The sequence below is a fragment of the Ovis canadensis genome, chromosome 2 (genome assembly GCF_042477335.2).
Source record: "Ovis canadensis isolate MfBH-ARS-UI-01 breed Bighorn chromosome 2, ARS-UI_OviCan_v2, whole genome shotgun sequence".
NCBI classification, from domain to species: domain Eukaryota; kingdom Metazoa; phylum Chordata; class Mammalia; order Artiodactyla; family Bovidae; genus Ovis; species Ovis canadensis.
This window is the reverse complement of record NC_091246.1, coordinates 136,281,281-136,303,692: the sequence shown is the minus strand read 5'-3', so window position 1 is coordinate 136,303,692 and position 22,412 is coordinate 136,281,281. Positions and strand designations below refer to the sequence as shown.

The window sequence follows — 22,412 nt, the reverse complement described above, 5'->3', positions numbered from 1 at the left end:
GAAGCCACTTACCTTTCTTTCTCTTGCTGATTTCCTTTATCACTTCCATTGTTAATCAATGCAAGTTCATCTAATAATGATGTAGATTCCTTTGTAAACTTCTCAAAAACCTACAGTATGAGATTTTATTAACATATTAAGAATAACCTTAGAAGTTCATATGAACAGAAAGATTTCCAACAAAGAGCAACATAATTAGCCAGGGGGGATTCTGGTTCCAGCTCTGGATATCAGAGTTCACAAGTCAATCACTAGAGCCCAGCAATGTAAAAGACAAAAACCACCTGTTTTTTACAACTGAGAAACAACACTGCTTTCGAAAACAGTGAATAGTTTCAATGGATAAGGAATTTTTATAATTTAAATACATTAAGAAATTATTTTATTTCTCAATCAGATCAGTTTATATTTATTCCTGTTTCCTTAAGAAACATCTGCACCAACAATCATTTTCACTATATGAACATTATTTAGACCAGTTCTAAGCCTCTAATTTCAGTTAAAAGAATATTTCTTTATGTTATTCTATTAATCATTCTGACTATATGTAATAGTTTAAAAGTTTTATATACAAGCATGTAGCAGAAGAATAAATTAGTTATAATCTTAACATGATTCATTAAAATATTTCTAAAAAGGGATTTGGGCAAGTCTGTTTATAACAAAATAGACACTTATTTGTCTAATATCATTATTCAAAATACGGTGAAAAAAGAACTGGTTATCCATTCTGAAATATCCATTAACTCACTGTTCTCCAAAACATTAGCATATAGTCTAAACTACATTAACTTAAATCTGTTCTTTTAGTCCCCAGCTGTTCAATTAAACAATAATGCATTTGTGTACAGAATAGCAGATTTCCAAAGTCTGTTCTGAGAAAGAAGATATATTTTCAGAAATAAAAACTTTAACCTTGCTTTTCAACTCAAATTGACGTCTAAATATTTCTCTGAAAATGGTGCACCAACTAGATTATCTCTCAGAAAATTATGCCACTATTATTCAACTCAAAAGATTTACAACTTTAATACTGCTGCTAATGACACCAGTAATAGTTAGCACGTGTGAGTCTGTCTCCAGAGTACCTGCTTTCAAGCATAATGCTATCACGTACATGCTATATTTCTTTGGTTTTGAACAATGAAAAACAATCTACATTTTAGTGGATTAAAATGAAATAGCTATCAAAATATCTTATTTATATGTAATAACATGTTATCTCATTGTAATATACCAACCAGCCTCTTATTTAACCAATCCATGTGGTCATAGGTGAGACTCCCACCAAAATCTTCCGTTAACTGGCATGGTTCTATATAACGAGTCAATTTATTGGCAGATACTAAAATAACCTATAAAGGTAAAAAAAAAAAAAAAGAAATAAAAACCACTTAATGAGCCACTATTAATGTCAAGAAAAGTGATGAGGTGGTAATATCCAATACTGTTTCCAACATAATTAAATATAATATAAATATTTAATAATATAACAACATTTAAAAGCAATTCAATAAACTGTCAATATCTTTTAAGAAAAGAGCTACCATAATCCATTTCTAAAATCTCATTTTAAAAAAAGAGACTAGCAGCTCAGTTTAAATCTTTTCAAAATCTTATCAATGTGAGTAATTTCTTGGTATAAAAGTCAGTCCCTTTAGCTGTTGTTGTTCAGTCACCAAGCCGTGTCTGACTCTGTGTGACCCCAGGAACTGCATCACGCCACGTTTCCCTGCCCTCCACTGTCTCCTGGAGCTTGCTTAAACTCATGTCCATCGAGTCGGTGATGCCATCCAACCATCTCATCCTCTGTCGCCCCTTCTCCTCCTGCCCTCAATCTTCCCTTATTTGGCACAATATTCGAACAGTGAAAACATATCTCCTGAGAAACTGGTATCATGTAGCCCTTATAACTTAACAGTTTAATGATATGTTATTCATTTTTTCAACATTCACTGTTTTGTGCCTGACTCTCTGCGACCCCATGGACTGTAGCCCGCCAGGCTCCTCCGCCCATAGCATTTTCAAGGCAAGAATACTGGAGTGGGTTGCCATTTCCTTCTCCATAGTGGACACTACATTTATTTATTAGAAGTATTATTTATGAGAAGTGACATGTTCCAGAGCTGGGAATATAAGGATGAATAAGATGCTTCTACAAAGTAAATGAGCTTTTTTTTTTTAAATTTATTTTTTTATTGAAGGAAAATTGCTTTATAGAATTTTGTTGCTTTCTGTCAAACCTCAACACGAATCAGCCATAGGTTATTACTTCTATAATATTCCAGAGAGTTTTGCACGTTTTTATAAAAAGAAGTATATTACAAGTTTTCCAGTTTGTTTCTAAAACCTTTACTGAAAATACTCTAAATCTAAATGTTTTCTCTTTGGTCATGGTAGCACAGAGGGCCAAAAGCTTTACCAGGATATCACAAATGATTTCGAATCCCTTTCCTAGGTTAAACATTATTATACGATAACTGGAAGGATACTAAGCCAGGCACCAGTTATTCCAGGTTTCTGTCCTAGCTCTGCCACAAATTCACTGACTTGCAGAAGACAACCTAAAGGAATTCACTCCAGGCTTATCCATGTGCCAAAGAAGGCAGCTGCGTTAAATTATCTATGATGTCTCTTTAAGCTCTAAGAGGTCATAATTCTAATGAGTTGTCATCCTATACATTTAATTTGGGTCATTTTCTCCAATAAATAACCTATCTTGCGCAGTGAAGACAGCAGTTGTCATCTTCTATCCACTCTGGTTCATCTCACTATATACACCTAAATACATTAAGTTCATGCGCAGTTGTAGTTCCTAAATACCTTAAAGTTCATTAGCAACAGATTTCAAGTTTAGTAAGCCAAAGGGAGGGACTTCCTTGGTGGCTGAGTGGTAAAGAATCTGCCTGCTGATGCAGGAGATGCAGGTTTGACCCCTGGGTCAGGAAGATTCCCTGAAGAAGGAAATAGCAACCCACTTCAATATTCTTGCCTGGGAAATCCTCCTGAGAGGAGCCTAGTGGGCTATAGTCCATGGTGTCTCAAAGAGTAGGACACAACTTAGCAATTATCAACAACAAAAGCCAAAGGGAAAATTCAGTTATTTTCTGTGAATTTATAAGTTCTGAATATTTCTTTTTTTTTCCTAAAAATCAATTTAAATGTAATGAGTACAGATTCACTTTCTTCCATGATGCAAAATATATTTGAGATTATGCTGCTGCTGCTGCTAAGTTGCTTCAGTCGTGTCCAACTCTGTGCGACCCCATAGACAGCAGCCCACCAGGCTCCCCCATCCCTGTGATTCTCCAGGCAAGAACACTGGAGTGGGTTGCCATTTCCTTCTCCATGAGAATATACTATCTCTTACTAAATATAATTTTTTAAATAGTTGGCTAAGATTACTGCTATTATGATATTTTTATTTATGCAAAACAAATGTAAACAAAAGAACACGATAATTATGGAAATTTGCATAAGACAAATTTTCTCCATCACTACAAAAAAGTTTATAGTATCCATATTCTTTTAAAATTCACTGGTGGCTGTTCAAAGTGAAAACAGTCGATCTGCTATATAGATATACCAAATTGTATCAACAGCAAAGGCATCTCAAAGCGAAACAAAGTCAAGAAAGAAAACAAAGGTTTAAACAGTCAGGTGATCTGACTCAAAACCACCATCACTTCAAATTAACAGTTTAGAGAACTATCTACCGTGGTGAAATATCTCCATTTCCGCTGCAATAATCTCACTTTTATTGAGATGGCAAGGGTGAGGAGAAAGCGCAGAGGAGGCTGGCAAAAAAAGCCACAACTGTTTTTATTTTATTGCATAACATATGTTTCAAAAAGAATGAGGGAAACAACATTTTAGGAGAAGTCTGCAATGGTAGGAAAGAATCTTATTGTGTGAAAATGGCTGTATCTAAGAATCTTCTTTTCAAGTGAGTCAGGAGTGTCCTCCTAAGAAGAAAGGAGAAGCCTTCCTCTCAGCACACAGCTGGTGTTGTTTTCAACTGCCTTTGGAGAATGACACCACTTGCCAGAATGCAACACATAAGCTATACAGACAACTGCTTCCAAGAGGACAAATCACCTTTTAACAGACAGCAAACTGAACTCTAAGTGACAGCAACCATCACAGAAGAATGTGACTTCACAAACATAGTAATTTCAAATACACAAGCAAAAATATGATACTGCATTTTTCAGGGCTGAGCATGGGGAAGTGAGGCTTAAGGTCTGAGGTGAAATTAGAATGCTAATTCTAACCCTAACCCTAATTTTAAAAAAGGAAATTGTTTAGAGAAAGATCTCTGGACCTTAGTAAATTACAGAAACAGATTAGAAAGTAAATAATCTATATATTAAAAAAAAAAAAACCTAACACATTTCCAAATCAATGTGGTAAGACAAATTTGGATTCCCATGCTAGGTTATTTTCTCTAAAACCATTCATTGCAGCTTCTTACATTTCAAAAATTTATACTAGGAAAATTTCCTATATTCCCTTTTCTTAACAGTTCTTAAAGAAATCACTAATACACCTAACCTGCACACAAGTTAAAATATAAAACAGTGCAAATCAGGGAGTCATTTTATCTTATGGGAGATGTTTTATTACCTGGCAAAGAGGAAAATAAAAATAATTAAATAAAAATTTAGTCCTCCAAAGCAATGATCACCAAAATTAAAAAGAAAATTAGAAAATAAGAGTTCAAAACATATTGAGGTCACATGCATTATGTGTGACCCCCTTTTTACCCTAAGATTCAAAATATGAAAACACATAAATAATGACCCAACTGCTGAACATTCTAATACAAAGTACAAAAGACACAAAAAGACACAGACTTTCCCTAGCAGCTCAGATAGCAAAGAATACACTTGCAATGCAGGAGACGTGGGTTCAGTCTCTGAGTTAGGAAGGAGAATGGAAGGCTACCCACTCCAGTATTCCTGCCTGGATAATCCCATGGACACAGGAGCCTGGCAGGTTTATAGCCCATGGGGTCACAAAGAAGTCGGACACGACTGATTAACACATAGAAAGATACAAGTACATAACAGTATTAGAACATTCATTTAGACATACTATTATCAGTTCTTATTATCTATAAAGTTTATAATCTATTATCTTATTATCTATTAAGTTCTTTATATTATCTATAAAACTTCCATATCTATTGACATTTTCATCTACTCTAAAATGGTTAATTAATAAAAAGTCCCATTTTGCTAGCTCTAAAGCAAATCTTCTTAAAAATCAAACAATATCTACTTGTGGAGAAGATGGAACCATGAATTTGACATTTCATTTTTCAAAAAATACTTAATACCATTCTTAGAGGAATGGAACATCTCAGAAAATAACCCACTATACCACTCTAAAGCAGCACTTCCCAGTTACAAAAATCTTGTATCATTATACAGCAATTTTATTGCTTTGTCTAGAATATAATTAGAAATAATATGCAATGAGTTTAAGTTTAAAAAAGAAATTCACTAAACTATTACTATTATAAAATACTGCATCAAAGTGAACTTCATAATACTATCTTAACATAAAAGTAAAAAGACCAATTTTGACTTATCTACAAATGCAATTCATAATCTTTAATTTTAAAATAGTTATGTAAGACAGAATGAATCGTAAATCATCTTTAAAATTATCTATTTTCATGTTGGATAAAATCACACATAAATTAGGATGAAAAGTGGTATTATGCCAGCACAAACAGAGGGGGAAATTATTTTTATAACCTGATCTTTGAAATTTTACTTTTATACTAAAAAAAAAAAAATTAGCTGGTTTACTTTTATACTTTTTTATATTTCCTTTTAAGCAATTATATGAGTACAGGTTTGTCTAACCTGGTAGACAACTCTTTGTGTAGAAAGTCTTTCAGTCCCCATAATGAAGATCCAAATTTGCTCTAATCACATTATATACTATCTTTTTTACCATAATTTTTAGAGTACTAAAGACATTATGATAAATAATAATTTTGGTGAAATGAGTACAATTTATTCATCAGGATAATTGCTCTGAGTTAAATTTTTAGGATTATTACCATTCTTATGCTCCTTATTAAGTTGTTATATAACAACTAGCAGTGAATTTTACAGTTCTGTTATTGACAAGCGTTTCTTTTAAGTAAAACCACCGTATCATTTATAATTTCCAGCTTAGTAATAAATCTTAAATGACTGATAGATTTCCAAATGATTGATAGATTTCCACCTAACTAGTCAATTGATAATATTAGAAAGATTTTAAACTCAGTTAAGCTTACGTTAACTCAAAATAGCTCAATTTTGAGCATAAGACCTGGAACCTTAAAACTCCTAGAAGAAAATACAGGCTGTAAACTCCCTGACAGAGGTCTTGGCACTGATTTTTTTTAATCTGACACCAAAAGTAAAAGCAATAAAAATAAATAAGCAGGACTGCATCATACTAAAAACCTTCTGCACAGCAAAAGGAACCATCAACAAAATAAAAAGGCAAACAAACTCAATGGAAGACAGTATTTGGAAATCATATATCTGGTAAGGAGCCAATATCCAAAAACGTATAAAGAACTCAGAACTCAACAGCAAAAAACAAACATCCAATTCAAAAATGGGCAGACAGGAAACACATGAAAATGTGTTCAACATCACTAATTATTAGAGAAATGCAAACCAAAACAGTGAGGTATCACCTCACACCAGTCAGAATGGCCATCATCAAAAAATCTACGAACAATAAATGCTAGAGAGGAGGTGGAGAAAAGGGACCCCCTCCTACACTGTTGGTGGGAATGTAACTGATATAGCCATTATGGACAACAGTATGGAGATTCCTTAAAAAATGAGGAATAAATCTGCCATATGACCCAGCAACTGCATTAGTGGGCGTACACTCTGAGAAAGCCGTAAACAAAGAAGAGACATGTATTCCCATGTTCACAGCTGCACTGTTTACAGGAGCCAGGACATGGAAGCAACCTAGATGTTCATCAACTGATGAATGGACAAAGAAGATCTGGTACGTATATACAGTGAAATATTACTCAACCATAGAAAGAACGAATCTGAGTCAATTCTAGTGGGGTGGATGAACCTAGAGCCTGTTATCATAGTGAAGTAAGTCAGAAAGAGAAAAACAAATCTACTATACTAACATATATATGCAACCTAGAAAAATGATATTCCTGAACCTATTTTCAAGGAAGGAAAGGCGATGCACAGGCAGAGGATGGACTTGTGGACACAGCAGGGGAGGAAGAGAGTGGGACAAATGGAGAAAGTGGCATCAATACACATAGACTATTGGGTGTAAGATGGACAGCGAGTAAGAAGCTGCTGTGTAGCATAGGGAGCCCAGTCTGAAGCTCTGTGATGACTTGGAGGGAGGGAAGGTGGGAGAGGAGGAGAGGAAATGGAAGGAATGTCTGTGTAATTATGGCTGATTTGCATTACTGTATGGCAAAAACCAACCCAACATGAAATTTTTTTAAATCTAAATAAAAAAACAGCATGGAAGTTTCTCCAAAACCTCTTTACCTTCTGGCTAAGTCAGAAGGAGAAAGATAAATAGCATCTCATATGGGGAATCTAAGTTGGCAAACAAAAACAAGCTCATAAATACAGAGAACGACTAGGTGGGGTGGGGTGTGAAGAAATGTGTTAAGGGGATCAAAAGGTATAAAGAAAAAAAAAGCTAATGTATTACTGGGAAAGGTGTACATCAAAGCTGTATGTTGTCACTCTGCTTATTTAACACATAGGCAGAGTACATCATGCGAAATTCTGGGCTGGATGAAGCTCAAGCGGGAATCAAGATTGCCAGAAGAAATATCAATAACCTCAGATATACAGATGACATCATCCTAATGGTAGAAAGCAAAGAAGAACTACAGAGTCTTTGATGAAGGTGAAAGAGAAGAGTGAAAAAGCTGGCTTAGAACTCAACATTCTAAAACCTAAGTTCATGGCATCTAGTCCCATCATTTCAAGGCAAATAAATGGGGAGAAAAATACAAACAGTGACAGACTTTATTTTCTTGGGCTTTAAAATCACTGTGGATGGTGACTGCAGCCATGAAATTAAAAGATGACTGCTCCTTGGAAAAAAAGCTACGACAAACCTAGACAGGCATTACAAAGCAGAGACATCACTTTGCCAACAAAGGTCCATATGGTTTTCCAGTAGTCAGGTACAGATGTGAGAGTTGGCCATATAGAAGGCTGAGTGCCACAGAATTGATGCTTTCAAACTATGGTGCTGAAGAAGACTCTAAAGAGTCTTGGACAGCAAAAGAGATCAAGCCCGTCATCCTAAAGGAAATTAACCCTGAATATTCACTGGAAGGATGGATGTTAAAGCTGAAGCTCCAATACTCTGGCCCCTTGATGTGAAGAGCTGACTCATTTGAAAAGACCCTGTTGCTGGGAGAGACTGAGAGCAGGAGAAAAAGGGGGTGACAGAGGATGAGATGGTTGGATGGCATCACAAACTCAATGGACATGAGTTTGAACAAACTCAGGGAGATAGTGAAGGACAGGGAAGCCTGGCATGATGCCATTCATGGGGCTGCAAAGAGTCATATACAACTGAGCAACTGGACAGCATCAACACTTTAAATGAAAAAGAAATTGCTTATATTTTTGAAAAGGGGAAATTTTAAAAAGTGAATTCTTCCTTTAAGTATTTAATAATTTGGAAAATAATATGGGAAAACATTAAAAAAAAAACCACTAGTCTTGGTTAGGAATACAAAGCTTATAGAGAGATTGGTACTAAAATCAGTAGTACCAAATTTCAGAAAATAGCTTCTATTATTCTGCAATGATCTGAATGTTCAGGAAGACCCTTGAGAGTCCCTTGGACTTCAAGGAGATCCAACCAGTCCATCCAAAAGCAGATCAGTAATGAGTGTTCTCTGGAAAGACTGACGGTGAAGCTGAAACTCCAATACTGGCCACCTGATGCAAAGAAGTGGCTCATTGGAAAAGACCCTGATGCTGGGAAAGATTGAGGGCAGGAGGAGAAGGGGATGACAGAAGATGAGATGGTTGGATGGCATCACTAACTCAGTGGACATGGGTTTGGGTAGACTCCAGCAGTTCGTGATGGACAGGGAAGCCTGGCATGCTGCGGTTCATGGGGTCGCAAAGAGTTGGACATGGCTGAGTGACTGAACTAAACTGAACTGATGTCACTAATGTTCAAATTCAAATTTTACAATATATAATTCTATTAAAAATATACTTCACATATCAGAAACACTATCTAAATCTTAGGGAATGGGCAAAAGATATTCTTGGGCGTTTGTTCACGCAGAGCTAGACTTGTGACTTTAACCGACTTTCTCTTTCAATAGGTACTAATCTCGGTAGGAGCAAGGGGTAAATTTTAGATTTTGTTCAAGAGAAATGCAAATGATGTATGATTGGTGGATTTTTAAAAATTTTATTTATGCTAAAATAATTTTATTTATGTGTGCAAGATCTAAAATGAAAATGTGTCTCTGTATGCTTAGTACAAATTCATGTGGATACTATACGTTATACACATACTATTTCAATAGCATAAATTTATGTTCAGTAGGGTAACAGAATCTTAAAGTTTAGAATTTATGGATTAGGACATTAGCAAATATTGTGTCTACTCTGGCAATCTTATCTGTCTATAAAAATCCTAAATTCCTCAAGTGCTCTTTGAACCACACCTCACAAGTTACCGATGACTTCGTTAGGTAATGAGTTGCAGGATGTGTTTCACTTATGGTTATTTTATAGTCACATGGGTGTCGTGACTTTAGCCTTATGAAAATCACTCTTTAGCATATGCTTTATCTCATCTATTCAGGGATGTGGTGGGGTCATATCCTGATTGTTAAGACCCCCTGGAGGAGGAAATGGCAACCCACTACAGTATTCTTGCCAAGACAATCCCCATGAACAGAGCAGCCTGGAGGGCTACAGTCTATGGGATTGCAAAGAGGCAGGCATGACTGAGCGGTTGAGTAAGCACAACCAATGTTAATTATCCTCAAATATTCATCTCCATGAATATCTTAGTATGTACAGATATAATTAAAATCTTAAAAGAAAAGGGTTATTGGCTATATTTAAAGTAGTTATCACTTTAATAAGCAGAAATTTAAACTTTAGATATATCTCCAGGGAAATCTGACACCTGGTAACAAGTGTAAAGTGAACCAGAGTAACATGGAAGAACTATAAGATGGAGGGAAAAATACTGTCTACGAGAGTTTTTCAAACTTTTGCCAAGTCCTTTCAAAGGAAATAAAAACTTAACATTTTTAAAATAGTAATGTCCTACATAAATATTTTTTCCTTTACTTTACATATGTTAGAGAGAGGTTAAGAAAAGACAAATTAAACAACTAAACCACAATATTTTACTAACTAGTACATACCACTGTTCAACAAGTTTGAGGAAAAAGGTATTTATCATAAAGTTTTTAATCAAAGATTTATGAAGGTTTACTGGAATCTAATTTACAGAAAGACCCAAAACGTATTTCTCCTTTACTCCCACTCTTCCATCTATAACTAAAATACTTATCCTTCCCTAATAAAAAATTCTCAAAGAATCTAACACTGAAACTTTCACTCTGTAGGCACTCAGATGCTTTTACTTTTTAAATTTGATTCATGCTAAAAATGTGTGTGCAAGATCTAAAATGCAAGTGTGTCTCTGAGTGCTTAATACAGATTCATGTGTATGTTATCTGTTATACTATTTCAATGTGAATATTTGGTTGTATCTGTTGGCTGGGGAATATTTTTCTCACTAAAGAAAATAATTTTCTGCAAAAACTAGAAAGAAGTCAGAAGTGATGGTACCACAGGTATTCTCGACAGAAACATGAAGGAAGTCTGGTCCTGGATCCTAACACTGGTATGGCCTCAAAAAGAAAAAAGGATCAGATGACATAATAGAAGAAATAAGACAAGAAGACAACTTAGAACAGTGGTTAACAGTACTGGTGGTTAACATTACTGCTCTTACTGGTTAACATTACCAGTAAAAAAAAAAAATTTACCTTCATGAATGACAATAAAGAATGAGAAAATAAGATCCTTTTGATTATTAGTTTCTCAATTTAAGATTAATGCCAGCACTACTTCAATTCTACCTTGTCATTAGACTACATAGATACTATCAACTAACCAGCAAAAGGTACCAAAGCACCAGGTATAATGCTACTGAAGGTCAGAAAGCCCTGGAATATCTGAGTTGCTAACAAGGAACAGGTAGGTATCTATTTCAGAGACAGGAAGAATATATAAAGAAATATTTAGATGACCAATGAGATGTCCTGAGATGAGGAATATTCAATGGCTGATGAAAAACACTAGGCAATTGGACAAGAGGAAGGTCATCCAGAGGGGGGAAAAAAAAATAGAAAGGATAATAGGCAGGAAAATATGAAATCACGGTAACAAGCTGTCATTAAAATGACAACCGGATATTTATTTGATGAATACTGTGGACAGCTGGTAATAAATTTTTGTGATGAATAATTCAATAAGGTAAAACATAAACTTTTGCTTATAGGAATATCAGTACTCATAAGTTATTCTTTTAAAAATATTTAGACTATATACTAAAACATAAGCTCAATTATGACAACTCAAATGATCCAAAATAACATCAAGGAAAGTAACTGTTAATCAAACAAACATCTATAATGATATGTAGTTCTAAGTATCATTTAATGACTGGTTTTGAATTGCCCCTTAGAGCAGATTATGTTTGGTGGTATATTAGCCAGCATTTGAAATTACTCTCATCTCATTAAGACATCAGGCTTTTAAATAAGTGTCTAGTGCTTCTTTACTTATCTAGCTAGAAAAATAGCTGGATCTCTTCAATATGTGAAAGAAATATACTGATACAATAAGCTGTAAAACCACAGTTTTAAAACTAAGTTAAAACTAAACTATCTACGATATCAGTTCAAGGCAGATAGGAATTCTCTGTCTTCCATTTTACCCTCTAAGATGCAAGGTATTTAGCCATTACAAATTCATATAGCATGAAACCCAACTAGGCATACCATTTCTGAGCAGATGCCTCACTTAAGCAGGATGTGACAAGTTCCTCACGAAAGGGATCTCTGCTCTTACTTGGTGTTCACAGTGTTAGCTTCTGAACTACTGGCCTCTGTCCACTCTGCATTCCATCAGAGCAACACTTCCTGCATGGCCCTGGCATATAAGGCAGCCCTCCCTGCCTGAATGAAATACTCGCTCACCAGGGCTACATGCAGGCCTCTTGCGTTCAGCGTTTACTGTCTTCCCTCAGTCCACTTTTGACTCTCCTCCATGGGATGCAGTTTTTCATCTGGCAATTAGGCTAACAGCTTTCCTAGCCAACAGCCAGGGCTGCCTTCCCTTGCACTACTGGCGAACAGTTCTAGTAAGTCTACATCACAGTCAAATCAGCCCATGACAAAAGTTTTCCAGATAACACTGGAAAACAAAACATCTGTCTTCTGCTTAGGATATGTAGAAAGATGGAAAGAACATTGCTCCAATCCTTACAAGAACAACAAAATAATGCAAATTAATCTGAAACATGACATTTTTTTAACACATCACAGAGTTAAGTCCACAGGAAAACCAGTAAAGACCCTCCTTCAAGGACAAATGGAGCTGGAACACTTGCTTACCTGGGGAAAATACCAGGTATGATACAACTCAGATTAAGAATCCAGCCAAATTTTCCAATGAATTGCTAAAGGCCAAATGTGGTTTGGTATAAAGGTACTGAACCTGTTGGAAACAAAGATACAAGAAGAATTCAAACGTACCTGCAGATTCTTCTCCACAGATCTCTCAGAGACTCATGAGAAAGATTGTGGATAGGGAGGTAAGAAATTACAAAAAAGACCTGGGGTAAGGGGACAGCAACCACCAAGGGAAAGGCAGGAAGCTGAAGCACAGCCCAGATTCCTCAACTCTGTCATCCCTAAGGGACAAGAACTTTCAGGTGCTGAGGGAAGCCAGTGAGACAGGATGACCTATGCTGTTTTGTTTTTAAATCACTTGATTGTGTCAGATTCTCTGCAACCTCACAGACCATAGCCCGCCAGGCTCCTCTGTCCATGGGATTTCCCAGGCAAGAATACAGGAGTGGGTTGCCATTTCCTTCTTCAGGGGACCTTTCTGATCCAGGGATCAAACCCACCTCTCCTTCTTGGCAGGTGGATTCTTTAGCACTGAACCACCTGGGAAGCCCTTTGAACGCAAAACCCCACTGCAGCTGGAGGAAGGGGAAAGAAAGGCCCTCTATCCTAGTGGAAGCAGGGATATATTATGAACCCAGACTGCTAGTCTTCCTAAAGCTGGGAAAGTGGGTCCTAGACCCTCTAGACCCTGGGTCCCAAAGCATTCCTAAGACCGAAGCTGAATCAGAACAAGAAAAAAATGAACCACTGACGAACACTGAGTAACAAGTAACAGTAGTCTATTGCTGAGCGGCGTGCAAAGAGAAACCTTTTCTGGGACACACAGGCACAAAAGAAAGATCTACAGCTGAGGGTGAAACAAACACCCACTCTAGAGGAGTCTGAAGCCTGTCATGCCCCAAGGAAAAGAAGAGCAACAGCCAGAGCCAGTTCAACTCCTGTCTAGACTAAATCAAGCCCATCCCTGTCCCACCTAAGTGCCCAGCAAAAACAAGAGGGGCTCATGTACAGGCACAAATACAGTTTATCTCAGTCTTTACTGTCCTAACAAGATGTCCAACATGCAACATACAAAAAGCAAGAGTGGAAACAACATACTGCCAAGACCAAAAACCAAACAATATAACTCGAGTAAGAGAGCCCCAGATACTGAAACTACTGGCTAAGGAACTAAGATAACTATTATTTATGCCTGAAGTTCTCATGGAAGATCTGGAAGACAACAGGCAAAACACACAGGGATTACAGCAAAGAGACAGAAACCATCAGAAAGAATCCAGAAGAAATGCTACAAACCAAACACATGATAAAAAGAGATGAAGTCCATCTACAAATGGCTCATCAACAGACTCAACACAGCTAAGGAATCAGGCAGTGAACTTGAAAACAGATCAACAGGAAAATATCCAAACTGAAACACAAAAAGAAAAAAATAAAATAGAACACCAACCTAGAATGGTGAGAAAATTTCATATCGTCTAACATACATGCAATAGGAGGTCTAGAAAGAGTAGAAAAATAAAATCAGGCGAAGGAAATATTTGAAAAGAAAATGTCTTAAGAATTTTCCAAAACTGATGACAGAAGTCAAATCAGAGATCCAAGAAATGAAGCAAACAACTAATAGAATTAATACCAAATAAAACTGCTAAAAATTAAAAATGAAGCAAAAATTTTAAAGGTGGCTAAGGAGATTAAAAAAAGATATATAACCTATAGAAGACCAAAGATACAAGTGACAGCAGAGTTCTCAGATACCAAGGAAGTGAGAAGGCAATGATACAGATATGATATAGAAGGTGTGATACAGTTAACATGCTAAAAGAAAAAAAAAGTCAAATAATGGAAAAAAAAAAAAAAAAACGATACCAACTGAAAATAATTTTCAGACCTGAAACAGAAACATTTTTTTCAGGCAAACAAAATCTAAGAAAATTCAAAGCCAACAGACCTACAATGCTAGATATGTTTAAAGGAAGTTCTATAGAAGACCAAAGATACAAGTGACAGCAGAGTTCTCAGACACCAAGGAAGTGAGAAGGCAATGATACAGATATGATATAGAAGGTGTGATACAGTTAACATGCTAAAAGAAAAAAAAAGTCAAATAATGGAAAAAAAAAAAAAAAACGATACCAACTGAAAATAATTTTCAGACCTGAAACAGAAACATTTTTTTCAGGCAAACAAAATCTAAGAAAATTCAAAGCCAACAGACCTACAATGCTAGATATGTTTAAAGGAAGTTCTTTAGGCAGAAGGACTACACCGGCCAAAAAGCTGAAATGAGCAATACTGGAAATATCATAAGTGAAGACATATGAAATTAAATTTTATTTTAATTTCTATAAAGATATTACAGCAAAAATAGTAGCAGCATATTCTGTGCTTACAGTATAGAGAAAGTAAAATGTATGAAAAGAATGGAGGAAGGTATTAGAGATAAACTGTACTAAGGGATTACCAGTGTTAAATGGTGTATTATTTGAAGAAAAGACTCCATTAATTAAAGATGTATATGATAAACCCAGGGCAACCACTGGAAAAAATTAAGAGATATAAATTACCAGTCAATAATGAAGACAGTCATAAGGGATTTGATTTAGGTCATACCTGAATGGTCTAGTGGTTTTCCCTACTTTCTTCAATTTAAGTCTGAATTTGGCAATAAGGAGCTCATGATCTGAGCCACAGTCAGCTCCCAGTCTTGTTTTTGCTGACTGTATAGAGCTTCTCCATCTTTGGCAGCAAAGAATATAATCAATCTGATTTCTGTGTTGACCATCTTGTGATGTCCATGTGTAGAGTCTTCTCTTGTGTTGTTGGAAGAGGGTGTTTGCTATGACCAGTGCATTCTCTTGGCAAAATTCTATTAGCCTTTGCCCTGCATATATTTCTGCTTTATTGACTATGCCAAAGCCTTTGACTTTGTGGACCACCATAAACTGTGGAAAATTCTGAAAGAGATGGGAATACCAGACCACCTGACCTGCCTCCTGAGAAACCTATATGCAGGTCAGGAAGCAACAGTTAGAACTGGACATGGAACAACAGACTGGTTCCAAATAGGAAAAGGAGTACGTCAAGGCTGTGTATTGTCACCCTGCTTATTTAACTTCTATACAGAGTACATCATGAGAAATGCTGGGGTGGAAGAAGCACGAGCTGGAATCAAGATTGCCAGGAGAAATATCAGTAACCTCAGATATGCAGATGGCACCACCCTTACGGCAGAAAGTGAAGAGGAACTAAAAAGCCTCTTGATGAAAAGTGAAAGAGGACAGTGAAAAAGTTGGCTTAAAGCTCAACATTCAGAAAACAAAGATCATGTTATCTGGTCCCATCACTTCACGGGAAATAGATTGGGAAATGGTGGAAACAGTGTCAGACTTTATTTTGGGGGTCTCCAAAATCACTGCAGATGGTGACTGCAGCCATGAAATTAAAAGACGCTTACTCCTTGGAAGGAAAGTTATGACCAACCTAGGTAGCATATTGAAAAGCAGAGACATTACTTTGCCATCAAAGATCCATCTAGTCAAAGCTATGGTTTTTCCAGTGGTCATGTATGGATGTGAGAGTTGGACTGTGAAGAAGGCTGAGCACTGAAGAATTGATGCTTTTGAACTGTGGTGTTGGAGAAGACTCTTGAGAGTCCCTTGGACTGCAAGCAGATCCAACCAGTCCATTCTAAAGATCAGTCCTGGGTGTTCTTTGGAAGGAATGATGCTAAAGCTGAAACTCCAGTACTTTGGCCACCTCATGCAAAGAGTTGACTCATTGGAAAAGACTTATGCTGGGACGGATTGGGGACAGGAGGAGAAGGGGATGACTGAGGATGAGATGGCTGGATGGTATCACTGACTCGATGGATATGAGTCTGAGTGAACTCTGGGAGATGGTGATGGACAGAGAGGCCTGGCATGCTGCGTGCGACTCATGGGGTCACAAAGAGTCGGACACGACTGAGTGACTGAAATGAACTGAACTAAATGAAGATAAAATGCAATTATAAAAATAACCAAAAGAAGGCAGAAAAAGAAAAACTACATAAAATCTAGCAAGATAGAAGATTTTAATCCAAATATACTAACAATTAATTAAATATAATTGGTCTTACAAATCACTAAAAAGACAGAGACTGTCAGATTGGATATGAAAACAAGACCCAACTATACTAAATCTATTAAAAAAAAACACCTCACTGTAAATGTAAAAGAAGCTGGGATAGCTACAGTAGTATCAGACAACGTGTACCTCAGAACCAGATGTATCATCATGGATAAAAAAAGGACATTTAATAATGAAATCTTAACTAGACATCTGAGTAAGAACTTTAAAATACATAAAGCAAAAACCAATAGAAATGACAGGACAAAGAAACACACAATTATAGCTGGAAGAGTGTAATATTCCTCTTTCGGTAATTGGTAGAATAAGCAGACAGAACACTACAAAGCCCATGAACACCACCATGAACCACCTGGATGGCTGCAGATCACGCCACCCCCGAAGCAGAATACACACACGCAGTACATGGAGAATACACGTGCGTGAGGAAGTCAGCAAGTAAAGCATCTACTGGCTCAAAAACCAAATCTTAACAAACATAAAATAACTGAAGTCATTAAATATATACTGTCAGACAATAATTCACACAAGTATTAACTCAAAATAGATCACCGATCTAAATATAAAACCTAAAATTACACAACATCCAAAACAGAACATGAAATCTTCGTGACCTTGGCTGAGGCAAAGACGTCTCAGCTATGACACCAGAAGCCTGATTCATAAAAGAAAAAATTTAAAATCCAGATTTCATCAGAATTAAAAATCTTCTCTAAAAACGCTGTTGAGAATGAAAAGGCAAACAACAAATTGAGATGCAATTTTTGCATATGGCATATCTGACAAAGGACTTCTATCCAAAACACATACATAATTCTCAAAAGCCTTCTTTACTTTTTAAAAAATGAGTAGAGTTGAACAGACATCATGAAAGTATATGGATGGCTAACGAATACTTGAAAATATACTAACATCATTAACCATTGGGGAAACGCACAGTAAAACAATACTGATAAACATCTACACACCTACTAGGGTAACTATAATTTAGAAACAAAATCTGATAATACTAAGTGCCACCAAGATGCAACTGGAACTTCACACAATTTATGGGAATGCAAGGTGATACAGCCACCTTGAAACTGTTGGTTTGGAAGTTTCTTACAAAGTAAATAAACATACACTTACCATACGACCCAATAATCCCACTCCTAGATATTTTATCTCTTAAAAAAAATTTCACACAAAATCTATACACGAATATTTACAGTGACTACTTGGAATTAGCAAAACCTGAAAACAATCCCAAATGTCCTTCAATCAGGGAATGAATAAACAGACTGTGGTACATCTACATAGTGGATTACTACCTGCCAATAAGAAAGGAACCACCAGAACACCCAACAACACAAATGAATCCCAAATGCAAATATGTATATGAAAGAAGTAAACGTAAAATGCTACATACTTTGTCATTTTACTTACATGGGATTCTGAAAAAGGCAAAAAACACAGAACATAAAACGGATCGGTGGTTGTCAGGCCTAAAGATGGAAGAAGGAGCTGACTAAAGAACATGATAGAATTTTTGGAGTGACGCAATATTCCCTGGATTTCTTCACTGTGGTGATTACAGACCAGTCTGCGTTTATCAGAACTCTCAGAACTGTACACTAAAATAGATGAATATTATACTTAATTTTAAAGTGCAGGAAAAATGTTACACATTTTTAAGATATTTCATGCAAAAAATACATTGATTTTATTGAAAATAAAAATGACTGTTGTAGTATGGCAAAGTCCACAACGTGTCTTCATTGCCCGACTCCTGGAAACATTCCAAGGCTCTAGATTTTACAGGGCTGGGTTAGGCGCTGGCACCCTTCAGTGCTTCCACACTCTAGCTAACGTAAAGGTTAACATCTATGGACTCTCCAACTAGGAAGCTGGGATTAATAGGCTGTGGAAGGAAATGTGAGAGAATTGCTTAAATTTGCATTCTACCTTGAGACTTCTTTCTGACCCACAATAATAATATGTAAGCCTTCCCTCAATGTCCACAGGGGACTGGTTCTAAGACACTCCACTGACACCAAAATCCGTGGTGCTCAAGTCCCTTACACAAAATGGCAAAGTACAATGAATGGCCCTCTCTATCTGTGCACGTTAAACCTGTAAATACGGAGGGTTAACATGTACTTATTGAAAAACTCCACTTGTAAACAGACCTGTGCAGTTCAAACCCATGTTGTTCAAGGGTCAACTGAAGTTTCACACAAGAAAAGTAAGAGGGAGAGCATACTGTAAACAGGGAAGGATGAATAACTTTTTATATATCAAAACCAAACCAGATACTAAGAAATAATTATGACATCATACCAAATAGGCTCTGACTTCAATTTCTAAATGTCTAGGATTTGCTGCTGCTGCTGCTGCTAAGTCGCTTCAGTCGTGTCCAACTCTGTGCAACCCCAGAGACGGCAGCCCACCAGGCTCCCCTGTCCCTGGGATTCTCCAGGCAAGAACACTGGAGTGGGGTTGCCATTTCCTTCTCCAATGCATGAAAGTGAAAAGTGAAAGTGAAGTCGCTCAGTCGTGTCCGACTCTTAGTGACCCCATGGACTGCAGCCTACCAGGCTCCTCCGTCCATGGGATTTTCCAGGCAAGAGCACTGGAGTGGGGTACCACTGCCTTCTCCCTAGGATTTCCTAGTATTAGCTAAATGCCTTCTTGGTAATGTTCTATATATATATATATATATATATATATATATATATTTTTTTTTTTTTTTTTTTTTTTTTTTTGCCATGTTGCACAGCCTATGGTATCTCAGTTCCCCAACGAGGGATCAAAAAGCACAAAGTCTCAACCACTGGAACAACAGGAAAGTCCCCAAAAATGTTTTTAATGGAAAGGTTCTACTTATTCAAAAGAATTCACAAAGATTAATAAAAATGAAAACAAGAAAGCATTTGTGGCCTTGACAAAGAATAATTCATTCAACAAGAATGCTGACTAAATATTAATCATTACTTAGGCTGAGCATTGTGTAAGCACTGCATAGTATCCAATGCTGAACAAACAGAATAATACCAGCAAAATGCTGTTTTTAAAGATACAGCACACTTCTACTTTTTCATAGAGTATATTTACCTCAAAGCCAAGTCTATCCTTTTCTTTCCAAAAACAAAAATGTGTTACTTTCTTATCCCAGAATTCATCTGGCTTCACTACACAAACAAGGGACACTTCAGCTGGAACAACATTCTATAAAATACAAAAAAAAAAGAAAAAATTATACATGTAAAGTTAGTAATTTCCTGAAGTTGTAAATTATTAGGTATTCATGACTGAGCAGAGTAAGAGACCTCTGGAAAATAATTAAAGTGATAAAACACAAGAAACGCTGCAAACTGCAAAACATACAAGGCAATAAAGAAATATTTGAAAGACAAGCTGATTCAGAAAATAATGTTTAAAGACAGCACATGTGAATTATTTTTGTGTTTTACTGAATCTCTAATAGGAATATATTTAAACTGCAAGATAATTTTTAGTCCAGAAATTATTAAATTTGGCTTTTCTATGATATGAAAAAAATTTTGTCTAACACAATCATCTTAGAGAATTTCTCCCAATAATGTAAATCAATTTTCTAACAAAATAAGCTTCTTATTCTATTATATAAAGAAGCCAAGATTCTACATGATTATTAACTTGAAGAAGAAGACAAAGCTAAACCTCCACAAATACAATTTCACATTTGCTAGATACAGTTATTCACATCATCACCTAAAGAATGGAAATTAACATTTACTGAGCTAATATATATTCCATATATATCTTATCAGCAAGTCCCATAGAGTCTATTTTAAAAATATATCTTAATTAAACCTACCCGTTTCTACCACCTACATTGCTGATATCGCCAAATAAGTCAGCTTTTTGAAACCCTCTTAGCAGGCCTCCCAGTTTTGCATTTTTTCATACTCAGAATAAAAAACCCCTAGCAAAGCCAGGAAGCCTGCCCAGCTCAAGGCCCCATGACCTCAGACCTCATCACACGCCTCTTCCCTCTTAGCTCACTCCTCTACCACAGCCACGCTGGCCTTCTTGCTGCGCCTGGAAAGTGACAGGTCTGTTCCCAGCTCAAGACTACGCCCTTGATGTTTCCTCTGCCTGCAATGTTCTTTGCCCTATACCTACGAGCACTTTCTCAGTTTATTTAGGATTCTACTCAAATAGTCCCTCCTCTTTAGAGAGACTTTCTCTGACCATCCTATGTAAAGCAGCAACATTTGACTCAGTCCCTTTTCATCAATTTACTTTTCTAAATAGCATTTATCAGTATATGATGTTACATTACTTAGTAATGTAACTAACTGCTTATAGCCTGACTCCTCAGACAGAACCTAGGCTTCCCAATGGCAGGTACCTCATCTATCACGGCATTCCTGTATCTCCAGGGCCTATGACAGTGCCTGGCACACAGAGGATACTCCATGAATCTCTGCTGCCTAAATGAATGCACATGAACAAGTGGATCTCATCCTTCCAATTTTACAGAAGCATAAACTGAGCTTGAGAGAACTAAAGTAACTTGTCTAAAGGAACGGAGTTTGAAGGAATAGTACTAGAACAAAAACCACGTCGGTCTGACTTTCAAGTTTTACCGCAACATTCCAAACATTCTAGACCAGGGGTCAGTAAATTCTTTCTCTAGGTCCAGATAAAAAATATTTTAGGTTTTAAAGCCTATACAGTCTCTGTTGCAACTATTTTTATTCTGTCCACATAGTGTGAAAGCCGCCATAAACAATATATAAACAAAACTCTGTTTACAAACTCTAGGGGTCAACCACTGTTCTAGACCATAAACAGCACTACTGAATAATAATAATGCTATATGATAATAAGTATTATTATTATTGATCAGGGGAAAATAGAAAGCCTTTCAATTTAAATATCTCACTGGACATGTCACAAATCTAGTGCCCCCTGCAATGACTGGGTTATGAATAAAGTTAAAAAAGAAAACTCAGTGCTATCAAAACTTTATCAGAAGGGGTGGGAAATTTAGAGTAGAATGAGGTTTATTTACATAATGATTATGGAAATCAAATATTCAAAATCACTGAGTATTAAAGCTGTTAGGAACAAAAGAAAACAAGCCAGTCATGTATAGGCAGAGCTAGCACTTAAACTCTGGGCTCCCAAACAGCTGGTTCCAGCACCTTCTGAAATAAAAGCAACATAACTAACTCTGTATGCAGAAACTATTTGAGGAGGAGTGAACAACATGCCATTGCAATTCCTGAAAATGTAACTATTAACAAAATCCAGAAGTTGTTACAACACCTATCAGAAATCAAACACACACACACAAAAAAAAACAAGAGGGGATTTAATCATCCATTGACTGTTCTTCAAAACTGCCACTGATCCCAAACAGCTCACTGGTGACACAGCTGAATGGAAGAACACAAGGCTGTAATTAACGGGTTTCTAACAATTTGTACAAAGAAGAGTTTATCTTCAGGGTTTAGAATATAAAAGCGCTGGGAATATATTTAACAGAAAGAGTTATTAATGGGACACCAATCTGCGTTCCCTTAAAAACTGATCC

At 36.4% G+C, this 22,412-nt stretch overlaps 1 protein-coding gene across 3 annotated transcripts in view; it reads right to left on the bottom strand.

Moving 5' to 3' along the window:
- The window catches only part of SESTD1 (SEC14 and spectrin domain containing 1), a 139,186-nt gene that overhangs the window by 50,057 nt on the left and 66,717 nt on the right, over nucleotides 1–22,412 (bottom strand). For all 3 annotated transcript variants that reach the window (XM_069577065.1, XM_069577067.1, XM_069577066.1), the window contains exons 5-7: nucleotides 19,940–20,053; nucleotides 1,242–1,355; nucleotides 13–110 (exon numbers count right to left, since the gene is read on the bottom strand). In XM_069577065.1, coding sequence (XP_069433166.1) covers nucleotides 13–110; nucleotides 1,242–1,355; nucleotides 19,940–20,053 — 326 coding nt within the window. The remainder of the gene's footprint in view (nucleotides 1–12; nucleotides 111–1,241; nucleotides 1,356–19,939; nucleotides 20,054–22,412) is intronic.